At 53.2% G+C, this 12296-nt stretch overlaps 1 protein-coding gene across 1 annotated transcript in view; it reads left to right on the top strand.

The window, feature by feature from the left end:
- The first annotated feature begins 982 nt into the window (after window positions 1–982).
- Window positions 983–12296, top strand: part of GALNTL5 (polypeptide N-acetylgalactosaminyltransferase like 5) — a 36784-nt gene continuing 25470 nt past the window's right edge. The window contains exon 1 of the mRNA XM_039861253.1: window positions 983–2641. Coding sequence (XP_039717187.1) covers window positions 2633–2641 — 9 coding nt within the window. The 5' untranslated portion in view covers window positions 983–2632. The remainder of the gene's footprint in view (window positions 2642–12296) is intronic.

Here is a 12296-nt window from a genome sequence, read left to right as displayed (position 1 = left end):
GTCGTCCGTGCGCACCCCTCGGGTAGCGTGGGGACCCGCGGTGGGGCCGGAGGCGTGCTTCCTCCGCAGGGCGACGGTCCCCCGTCCGGCATTTCCCTCTTACACCTCTTTCTCTCCTGAACCTTCACTCACCAAGTCTTTTAAGACAACAGGAATTCACTGAATGGCCTTTTATTTCTTAGACGGGCCGGGCTGGCGGCTCTGTTAACCCACCCTGAAAAGGTGGGGCCAAAGCAGCCAGCTCTGACAGTGACCGCGGCCGCAAGCGCGGCCACACTGATTCCCGCGTGTGCTGGAGCACCAGAGAGCTGTGCGTGGCTAACGTATTCCTCCGGCGTCCATCCGAATCGAGAGGCCTGTGTCCTGTCCCCCAGGGGTCCCCCACAGACAGCTCCTCAGCGGTCGTCCTACCTGACGTGTCCCTCCTCCACTGGGGTGGCCCAGTCCTTCGGTGACTTCACACAGGTCCTTGGTCCGAGGGCTGCAGCGTACACGCACGGCCAGAAGAGCAGCCACACTCCCTCCGTCCCCCGTTTGCGCCTCCGGTTTGAAGAACCAGCGGTTATGCGACAGCGAGGGCGTGGGCACACACGGGTCCGGAACCTGCTTCGGTGCCGGCCACCTGAAGGCACGTCTACTCACCCAACAGCCAACAAGACCTGCAAAGTCACCTCCCGTGCACGAGGCCTGCACCAGGAGCCGCGGGAACCTAACGAAGCATCGCCTTTGATCGAACGTGAGCTGCCGTTAATTGCAAGGTGCGCTGTTATTTTATTTCCTGCCAAGAAAGAAAGGCCCTGACAGTTCAACTGTGACTTGTGTCGATTCTCAGATGTATCTGGATGCCAGAGTTGTTAAAAATGCCAGAAGCGTGTCTTAAAATTGATGAAATCCTGCATGGGGCCCAGGTCTCCTTTTAAAGAGCTCTATCCTTATTGGGGAGAAAACACATGCACGCACATGTGCACACACACACGCGCACACACACCCCAACACCAACATGGCAGCGCCTGCCCGACCGTCCACGGAGTGTGGGGATTACGGCGCTTTAAGAGCTGAGATGCTGTGGTTGTTACTGGCCAGGTCCTGAGCTCAGATGGGACCGCCATCATCCAGGCGTCGGCGAGGGGGACCCCTGAGAGGGGAGGAGAACCGTAAACAAACACGGGGAGAGTGTAAAGGTAGGAAGGGGTCCAAGGTGGAGAGACAGGAGACGATGAAGCGGGAAAGGCGGCCGCATCCCCAGAGCGTGGTCCCCCTGAGGAGTTTGGACGTTGTTCTGTGTGCAGCGGGGAGCCATGGAAGGCTGTGGAGCGGGAGGGAGCCCAGCGAGCAGTACTTGAGGAATATTAATCTGGTGGTGATAGACTCTGGAAGGCACAGATGGCAGGCAGGTGTCGTTTGGAAGGGACGACGTCAAAAGTCCAGATGCGTCGCAGAGAGAAGAACAGCCATGTGGAATGAACGAAAAGGACAAAGAGAAACTTGCACGACAAACAAACAAACAAACAAACAGCAGGGCTTGTCCAGGAGGAGGGACGTGTCACGACTACGTCCCAGTTCTGGAGTACGGACAGCCGAAGGAGCGTCGCTGGAGTAGGGGGCTCAGAAGCCCTTCGGACACCCCAAGGCCCCATGCAGCACCCCCAGCCTTCTCGGTCAGTACGGAAGAAAAGCCTGCACCCGCCGGCCAATAAGGCGCCCGCGGCACCCCAGGCCGAAGTGGCGCTGTGGCTGCCACGGTCTTCTGGTCCTGTGGTTTCAGGGGGCCTGGCATCCTGGGGACGCCAGGCCGGGACCGAAAGCACGTCCTGTCGTTGTGCTGAGCGTCTGAGACATTTCACAGTCTCGCTCGGTTTGGCAGCTCCCTGTGGAGCAGAGCAGGGGTTTGAGAAAGAAAATGACCTTCCTAAAGTCACGTTTCTGTGTAATCCGAGGCTTCCGACAGACTGTCGGCAGCTACGTGGGTGCGTTTGCTCTAGACCTTGCTCCCTTCGATAAAGTGGAGCCAAATGCTGTGTGAACACTAAGCGCCCTGTGGATTTTAGTGGCTCGGAAGAGACGGTTTATTCGTGGAGGAGGCTTTTCTGAAGAGATTCTGCACTGGTCCCTAATGCGTGGGCAAGGTGTGGGCTGGACGTGCTGTGGGCGGGGCTGGCCCCCAGATGGGGCGGCGATGCCCTTGGCTGCATGCGGTCCAGGGTTTTATCTTGTTGGTTTTGGAAGAAATCACGTCTCCTGGAAGTCAAAGTCCAGGGAAAGCACGGTACAAGTAGTGTTTTTTTTCCACCTTGTTCTTCAAATGGAACTGTATGTTCACAGATTAAGTCCGGTTTGCAGTGTCTGCTCAGAATGGACTTTGTTTCTCAGTGAACAAATAAATGATCGAGACCCGTCCATCTAGCAGAGCCCAGGCCCTGGTCTACGGCGGGTGGAGGCGCCGCAGGAAACGGAGCCAAGTTCTGCCCTCAAGAAACTTCATTCTAGCAGAGGCGGAGAGGCGAAGTCAGCAAACAAGTAAAGGTCACGTCAGATGCAGCCAGGGGCCGTGAGGACAGCATAGCCACGTGGCACAGAGGGTCGTGCAGGGCCTGTCGGCAGACACCTGAGCAAGGAGGAGGGAAAGGAAGCAATGACCGGGGTACGGGGGGAAGCATTGAGGCAGAACAAAGACCGAGTCCCTGGGCCCTGAGGTTGGGACCGGCCATCCGTCGTCAGGAGACAGGGCAAAGGCCTGTATAGGAGTGGGGAGGGCAGAAAGCGGCAGCAGCATCCTTCACAGAGTTCGCCTTCTGCTGTAAGGGTTTTGGGGCAGCCATTGGACAGCTCCCCAGCATCTGTACGCCGGACGCCCCGTGCGTGAGGTGAGAGCAGAAGCTGGGAAACAGAAATGGGTCCAGGAGAGGCATAACGATCCCGTGAGGGACGATGGTCCAGTGGGGGAGGGCAGTGGTCCCGGGCAGGGGTGGCGGTCCAGGTCCCGATGCGTGAAACCGCAGGGTGTTCGTATGAAGGTGACATGCTGCACAGCCTGGTGGGGAGGGAGTTGACAGGCAGGAGAGAAGGGAGTGCCTCCGAGTGGGGGGTGAGTGAAGCACGTGAGGCGGTGGCCTTCCGAGCTCTCGGGGAGGAGTGGCTGCAGATGGGAGCGGGGATGCGCCCGGCGCTGTTCCAGAAGGGAGGGCAGGAGCAGGAGTGCGACTGGCGTTGGGAAGGTGACAAGTCTCGTCTGGATGACGGATTTCATCCATCCGCTCTGGCGAGGTTGTCAGTGGGGAGCTGGGACGTGGGGAAGGGACGCTGCAGGCTGGACTCGGGGGAGTAGGCACCAGCCACGACCTCGGTGGCCAGGCTATGTCCAGTGCCCATTCGAAATCGATGTGGAGGGACTGAGTTCAGCAGCCTCTCCAGCAATGCCGGACGACGGAGGGTGGTTGCATTTGGTCATCATCGGGGTCCCGCCAGAGGGAGGAATAGCAGGGGAGGTTAACGGGTTCCGGAGGCAGCGGTGACAGTGACAGGTAGGCTTGGCGGGGCCGGAAGTCAGCCTGTGGAGGAAGCTGGGACGTAGACAGACGTGCGGCTACGCGTCAGAAGCCTCGTTTGGGGGTACAGAGCAGGAGGGCTGTGAGGACGAAAGGTGCGTGGTGCAGATCTCAGAAGAAGTGCTACAGTGTTTGGTTGTGACAGAAAGTCTAGTGTTCGGCCGTGTGCGTGGGCGGAGCTGAGTTGGCGAAGGGACCGGGGGCCAGGCCGACCCATAGGAATGTGATGGAAATTGTATTCAGGCAAGAAAAGTATACGGCTTCCTTGGACGCTTCCACCCCCAAAAAAAAAGAGGAAAGAAAGCCAGTACTCATCGCCAGGACTGGAGGGGCCAGGAGCCCAGAGAAGGGGGTCTGTAGGGGAGAGAGCTGGGCACTCAGTTCTGCCATCCAGGCGTCTTGTAAATAAATCCTAACGACCCAGAGGCCCAGAAACCAGGCAGAGCAGCTGGCAAGGGGGCAGGGCAGACTTGCCCACAGTGTCACAGAACTGGGGCGATGAAAAACTGGGGCTGTGGCCCTGCCACCGGGGAGGGCCCAGGAAGCACTGTGCCGACTGGACAGAGGGAGGGCGGCTGGACAGTTCGAGATGCGGCTGGAGCTGGAAATGAGGGTGGTGGCGAGGGAGTCAGGTGTGAACAGGAAACGGTGAGCAGGAACGGGGGGCCCGGTAACCCACTGACTGTCCTAAGAAGGCCAGTGAGGGTTCGCTCCCCGCTTAAACTTCCTGAGGCCCTGTCAACTCTTCATTCTAAGCTGGGAGCAAATTTTCACTTGTTTTATTTGACCGTTACGCTTGCAATAGAAAAACATTTTCCTGGATGAGATTTCCTCGGGTGAACCAGAGGTGGGTTTATTAAATTTTGAACAATGAGGCATTTGTAGAAATTAGAGGTGAAAGTGACAAACGTGTTTGTCTTGGCAGAGAGGAGTCTTGAGTCACAGGGCCACTCCCCTGTCTCCCGGTGACTCTGTCCTTTGGTTTCTTTCCATTGCAGTTTTAGATTTTCCTTGATCAAGAACTTGGCTTAACTTTTTTTTTTTTTTTTTTTTGCATTTCTATTTTTCTACCTCTATGTAATTGCCTAACCAATTCTCAGGTAGTAATGGCTCCTGGAAAAGAGGAGAGGTCACTACTTGCAGAGTTGCAAGGATTAGAAACAGCAGAACCCCATAAGAACACTAAAGCTCCCCTCCACCCACATTTTGCAAAGAGAGACCCAAGGCACAGAGAGATTGACTTGTTCTTAAAACCTGGGAACCCCAGGCGGTGAGAGTTAGACCCGGCTGTGGACGGTCGAAGCCCGGCCCTTTCCCGCATGGCCGGCTGCCTCCCCACCGGGCCGGGGTGGCACACGCTGGCACACGAAGGATGAGAGGGATTCGTAATATTCCGCTTTGCTGGCTTGTCATTCACTCACTTCTTTGTCCAGCGAATACTGGTTGAGGACTCGCTGCGTTAGGAGCGGGGACTTCAGGGAGGAAGGAGCTGACAGGTCGCCCCACAAAGTGGCGAGGAGGCGGGGGTTCCTGCGGCACCTCGGGCCAAACCCTGGAAACAACCCAAACGCTAAATAAGAGAATAGCGCCTCCTCACGGCCAGACGATAGAACGTTAATCAGCCATTGAAAATAACGTTTCTGGAGGGGTTCGCCCTCGGGGATGCTCCCTGAAGTGGGCGGGCTGCGAACCTGGATCTGAGGTCTGATGCCGGAGACGTGTTCTCTGAAGCGGATTCTGCCGGAGGCCGTCCGCGTGCTGGCTGCGTCCCGGGTCCACCCTCCGCCTTTCCACCCTGCCCCGGGCCCTGGAGGCTGCCCCGTGCGGGCCTCTGGTTGGCTTCCACCTGTGGAAGGCGACAGGATGGAGAGGGAGGTGAAGTCAGGACGCCCCCAACTCCCTCTCCGCCGGGCACCTCTGCCTGGCTGGGCCCCCGACCGCAGCTGTCGAAGCCTTTAAGTTAATAACGTTTTGTATAATATGCTGATACATGACAGTCTCCATATTTGTGTTAAAGCCAGAAATACAAAGCAGATTAAATATTAAAGCAAACCTGAGGCTGGTTTTTTTTTTCTTTCTATTAAACGTTAGAGGTTCGGTTTCGGCCACAGAGTGCCATCCCTCACAGTGGTCCAGTGACTGCAGAAAAGGCACCGACGAGACAAAGGCCAGAAAGCGCCCTCCAGAAGTTGGGGAGGTCTTACCAAGAAGCAGCGTTGGGCCTAAACCTTCGAGGAGGAGTCGGCTCGGCGGGACAGGAGAGGAAGGGGTGCTGCAGGCAGAGGGTGCAAAGTCAGCACCAAGGGAGCCGGTGGCAGGGGCTGGGGCGGCTGGGGCTGGGCCCAGGTCGAAACACACTGCCCTGGGCCAGGCGAAAACCGTTAGACCTTCATCCTCCTGGCAAAGTGAGTCCGATCCCGCGGGATGGTCTGCAAGGGGCCGGCGGGCGGGGCGCAGGAAGACATTGCTCTCCCGTCGTCTGGCTACTGTTCACGTTTTCTCCGATAAAAGTAGACCTGCGGATTTTCAAACTATTGAACATCGCAAAGAAAACAATCGTCGCCTGTCCTTTCGCATCTGCTGACAACATCGTGACGCATTTATTTCCAGCTTTTTTCTGCACAGAGGTGTCTGTTCATCGTTACGCAGCTGTCAGACTGTACACACAGGATCGTTCCCAGAGGTTTACTCGCCTCTCTTCATCGTGACACATGTGGACATTTCCCAAACTTGGCCATTACACATGCTGGCGGGAACGAACTCTCTTAAAACGTAATTTTCTTTTAATTTTTAAGATTTACTTACAGTCGATTTCTAGAAGTGGTCAAAATATTTAAAAATTTTAAGACTATTTAAACATTTTTCTAATTGGCACAATCGCCAGCGGAGTGTACTTAAATGACTGCCCAATTTTTAACTATCCTGTTGTTTTTTCTTAAACTGATGCAAATCCTTTTTGAAAACCAGATTATAATATTATAATAATATGATATATGATGCCTGATATGACGTGATATATAAATATGTGTAATATATATACATGTGTTTGTATATAAACACGTGTATACACATACACAAATACGTATATGTTTCTCCCAATAATCTCAATGATCTGGGCACCAACATGGACGCCAAAGACTGATCACCCCTCCTACAAGGTAATGATAATGCGACGAATTCTTTGCTCCCTTGCTTAGAGGAAACGAGAAAGAAACTAACACCTATGATACAGATTACTCACCTGATGTACTACGGGTTCTTGAAAACAAATCAATGAATGAAATACTCGTCTGGTGCTCATTTCATTTCTAGAGCAACCAGCACATGACATAAGTCATATTATCTCAATTTTACTAAGGAAGGAGACTGAGGCTTAATGTGGTTAATTAACTTTCCCAAGGCCGTGTCATGAGCAAGCAGTGGGACCAGAATCCACGCCCACTGCCTGTGTTGGTGGAAAGGCTGTGCTCGCTTTCTTTCCTGTGATCTATATGGAGAGAGAGAGAGAGAGAGCCAGAGCCAGCCGGCGAGCGTGCCAGCCTCGCACGGCCTGGTTTTCTCGGTCCTTTCAAAGGATGACAGGGAGGGGTGAAGCCTACTCTTCCCTGAGGCTCACTCCTGGTTTCTGGCGGCTGTGTCTTGCGGGGGTCCCGACCCCAAAAGGTAGCTCATTCTCTAAAGGTGGCCAGGCACCGCCCGCCTCTGTGTCTGGGCACGTGGCGGAAAACCTCATTCTGCTGTTTCTCTGTACCTGACACCACCACGCTCACGAGCTTCTGACACCGGATGTGTGCAGGGTGTTCCCCACACCCCGACGCCGAGCAGCTCTCTGCGACACCAGCGGGGTCTCCTGCCCTTCAACTCAGTTCTGACGCCGTCTACCTGGAGATAGCATCGGAGCCCACAGGTGAAGGGCTCAGTCCCACGAGACTGCCCCCTCCCACTTCAGAAGCCAGTCTCAACTTGAGGTTGTCACCTGTGCTTCTGATCTATGACTATAGATGGAGCACTCCAACAGCCCCCTCCTCGGGTTCAATTCATTTGCTAAAGCGGCTCACGGAAACTCTTGGCTTACGAGATCACCAATTTATTATAAACGGATATAACTCAGGAACAGCCAGATGGAAGAGCTGCGTGGGCACGGCGTGGGGACGGGGCGCAGAGCCTCCACGTTCTCCCCGAGCCCGCCACCCTCCCCGCATCGCCCGTGTTCGGCGGCCCGCAAGCTCCAAGCCCTACACTTAGGGGGTTTTTATGGAGGCGCCATCACGTACGCATGGCCGACCATTAGCTCTGTTCCCAGCTCCTGTCCAGGTTCAGGAGAACAGGGATGGCACTGAATATGCCACACTTCCAGTCCCTGTCACCCCCCTGGGAAGTCCAAGGGATTTAGGAGCCGGGATCAAAGACCAAATACGAGAACAAAAGATGCTCCTAGTGCTCTTATCGCCTAGGAAATCCCAAGGGAGTTAGGAGGTCTGTGCTAGAAAGAGGGCCACCGACTAATTTATATTTTCTACGGTCTCACAGGGTGTCAGCCTGATGTGTGGGGTAAAAGCCAGCTCTCGGGTCGTACTCATCATATGACTGTGAGGTGAAAACGCCTTATTAGTGAATTGGGCGATTGGGAGCCTTTTTCTGAGACTCCTGGGGACCATGACTTCTCCTTTCGAGGAGGCCCTTTGTTCTGCTGCCCGGGGCCCTGGCCCCTGCCTGTGTCAGCGTCCAAGTCACTATGGACGGGCTGCGGAATCCGCCGGCTAGTTTTGAAAATTAAGATATGCTAGGTTTTCACACTTTCTATAGTTCTCTGCCCCACCCCCGCCCCCCATTCTTCCTCAGGTGTGACCAGTGATTCTGGGAACCTGTGCCCTGCTGCGTTTGGGTGGCGGGAAGGAAGCTACAGCCTGTGGGCTCAGCACACAGTCCTTTCTGTCCCTCCCTCACGCCCCCTCGGGCTGCTCAGGCAGTGTCTGTGACCCGCTTACCTGTGACACATCAACTCACGACGCAGTTCCTCGCATTTCTTCCTCGATTCCTGTGGTCACGGCTTCTCTTGGTGCTGAGCGTATGGATGACCCCTCAGGGACCACGTTCGGGGCAGCATGTTGGGGCCCATGTTAGGGGACCCCCTGTGACTGACCGTGAGCCGGACTCAGGTTCCTGAGCTGAGAGGGACCGTGAGCCTCAGTCCAGCTCCACCTCTTTCTGGAAGGGCCCGCTAAGGAGACACTGCCTTGCGGGTCCCACCTCGCAGGCCAGGATGGCCCGCCTACCTGGCTCGGAACCATCAGAGCCTTTCGGGCCCAAACAGTGACTCTCTCCAGTGTTCTTTCTCTGTGGCATTTCTTTCTTTTCCTATTTTTTTTTTTAATTGTGGCAACGCATATATAACATGAAATTTGCCATTTTAACGTGTATAAGTCAGTGGTGTCAAATACATTCGCGTCGTGGGCAGCTGCCACCACCACCATCTCCAGAGCTCTCTCGTCTGCCCAGACTGAGACTCCTCCCCCGTCAAACACTGACTCCCCCGCCCCCAGCCCCTGGCACCCATTAAGCTGCATCCCGTTAAGTTGCATTTTTAAAAGCCGCATTGACAAGTCACGTTCTACTTTCTGTCTCTATGAATTTGATGACTCTAGGTCCCTCACGAGCGGTCTCATACGGGACTTGTCCTTTTGCGATGGGCTTATATCATGCAGCGTGTCCTCATGGTTCATCCACACTACAGCATGCGACAGGATTACCTCCCTTTTGAAGGCTGAATAATATTCCACGTATGTGTAGACCGCATGTTGCTTATCCATCCGTCGATGGACACTTGGCTACGGCATGAATTTAATGAACATTTTTCGGGTGCCAGTGATGTTGCAGGCACAGCATTTGCTTCTGCAGCTAAGGCTACTATTGAGGTAGATGAGGGGGTCCCTACCCGGAGGCAGCGATGACCAAAAGTAATGGCAGTTTCTTCCCCGTTCACAAAAATACCAATAAAAGACTATTCTTGATTTGTGTATCCTCCACAGCTTTTAATAACACCTTTGGCACCTGATTAAAAAAATGAATAAAACCAATAGCAGAAATATTCATGGGAAAGCTTGCAAATCACCGGACACACTTTAAATCTCGGAAGGCGGCTCCTAATGGTAAATTTAAATTATAGCCCTAAGACAGCCGTGCTTTCTCACTAGCTAGATCGTTTCTGGCTAAGGTGATGGGAATAGCTCTCTCTGTTCCTTGGTGTTCTGTGGAGAAGCAGCGGGAGTGTCTGGTTCTCACAGGTTCCGGGGGCCACTGCGTGTGTCCCCACGTTTGCCTGCTGCCATGTGATCTTTCCTCTGCAAACATCTCATTGAGTTGCATTTTTAAAACGCTGTTCAGGTTATCACTGCATCCTGTGATGTGTCTTCCTTACCATGAGTGGTCATCCTCATTTTTCGGACAGAGGGCAGACAGGGGCCCCTGACGGTCCCTGGTTCCCGTGGCCTTCGGCTCAACTTCCTAAGGAACTGTTTGCCTTTCTATGTATTTATGTATCTGGTGCTGAATTGTTCTAGATCTCCCTCTTGTGGGCCGTCTATGAAATAAAACACACCAATTATTTTTAATAGATATGCCGGAGAATCTTAAAGATCATGAGGAATTGATTTTTGGGAATCCTATGAGTTGAATAGGACCTTTCATTTTTTTGATCATGAAATATTACAAACTTATAGAAAGCACATAGGGAATAACGTAAAAATCACTACACGGTCACACACCAGCTTTATCAGATCTTAGCATTTTGTCCCATATTTACTTTAGATCTTTTTTAAAAAAATGGATACAGTTGAGGGCCCCTAGGTACCCTCCCTTTCTGCACATACCCCTTCCCAAGGTAACCATTATTCTGAATTTGTATTTATTACTCCCATACGTATATTTATCCCGCTCTACGTATGTATGTACCAATACAACGCAGACTCTTATTTTGCATTTTTTAAAACTTTATCAAGATGCTACGACACTGGATGCGATCTTTCGCAATCTGCTTTCCTCGCTCAGTACTATACTGTTGAAGTTTATCCTCGTGGCTCCCATCCAGTCCTGTCGATTCTCATTCTGGGATTTGGGGGTTGTTCTGAATTTTCCTCACAACAAACTGCGCCGTAGGTCATTACCAACTTGGCTGGCGTTGCCAAATTGCTCACAGGGCTGTCCTACCTTACATCCCACCAGCACCCAGAGCCCGGCATTTTCCTCTCTCTCATCTGCCTCCCCCGCCCCCGCCCCCGCCGTGGGCAGCCCCGTAGAAGCACCACGTTCCAAGCCTTGGCACCCATTTTCCCATTGAATAATGTCAACAACCTCAAGGGGCCGGCATGAGCGAGTAGGGCTTATAGGGATCAGAGAGGCCCAGGAATCTGCCGGAGCCAGCACTGCTCTGGCACAGCCTGTCTCGCCCCTGAATTCTGCTGCAGAGGTCACCGCAGGACACAGAAGGATGGAGAGGAGACACCCCTTCCACGGGAGCCTATTGGCCAGGTTGCTGGGAGCCGAGAGAGAAAGGGAGAAAGAAAGGGGGAGCCATTTCATTGTTTAAATCGCGAAAGTCATCCTACATGCCCAAGGGAATATTTAACGTTAACGTATAGATTAAGGAACAGGTGGTAAGAAGCGGGTAAGAAACACGGAAAGGAAAAACACCTTGAGACCTAAGAAAAAGAGAATTTCCCGTGAGAAAAGCAGCGCCGGAAAACCTTATTTTTCAAAGCACCTACTAGTTTTCCTTTTAATTCCTGGGACTCATGCTCACTCTGCGACCGCAGGAGCTCGCCCCGCTTCACCCTTTCCTGGGTGTAAATGCTCTGAGCAGGGCGTGGGGGAAGGAAAGAGACGGAGAAGGAGACCGGGTTCTGCACTGTGTGCATTTGACCTCGACCTTCGCGCCACGTGGCTCTGCACCTTTTCTAATCAGACGTCCCCCTTTAATGCTTCAGGAGGAGAGGGAGCTGAGTAATCCAGAAATCAGCGGAGCCTGACCTCGAGCATCCGACATCTACTTGAATTAAAGGAGGAAGATGCTGGGGGTGCTTGTTTGCTTTTGTTTTCACGGAGACAAAAACATGCAGGCGATTGATTGGAGTCGTGCCCGTTCGCTATGCTTAAAAAGGCGACGCCATCTGGGAGGGAGCAGTCAAAGCAAACCAGAAGTGAAAGTCGGCAAGGCAAGCAGGACAGGAAGCCGCCAGGAAGCAAAAAGTGTGGGTACGGAAGTGAAACCGAACCGCTTTGTGTACAGGACATCGAGGACGCAGCTGGGGGCGGGGGAGAGCCCCTTAGCAGGACGCAAAGGGTAAAAATCGCCCGAGGTCCACTTCCCCCGATTTTGTGAATGGTGAAATACACGTGACAAAATGGAACATCTCGACCGCTTTTAAGTGTATCAAATACATTGACACTATCATGCACCCAACACCACCCTCCGTCTCCAGGACTGTCATCTTGGAAAACTAGGCAATAACGCCCCGTTCCCCTCTTCCCTCCCCCAACCCCTGGTGACCGCCATGCACTTTCTCTGTGATTTTGACTACTATGAATATCTCGTGTAAGTGGAATCATACGGTATTTGTCTTTTCGTGACTAGGTTATTTTACTTGGAATAATGTCTTCCAGGTCCATCTGTGTCGTGGTGTATGTCACGATGCCCTTCCTTTTTAAGGCTGAATGGTATTTTATTGTATGTAGAGACGTTTTGCGTATCCACTC

This window comes from Pteropus medius, unplaced genomic scaffold (genome assembly GCF_902729225.1).
Source record: "Pteropus medius unplaced genomic scaffold, Ma_sr-lr_union100, whole genome shotgun sequence".
Lineage (NCBI taxonomy): Eukaryota > Metazoa > Chordata > Mammalia > Chiroptera > Pteropodidae > Pteropus > Pteropus medius.
This window is presented reverse-complemented; position numbering and strand designations above follow the sequence as displayed.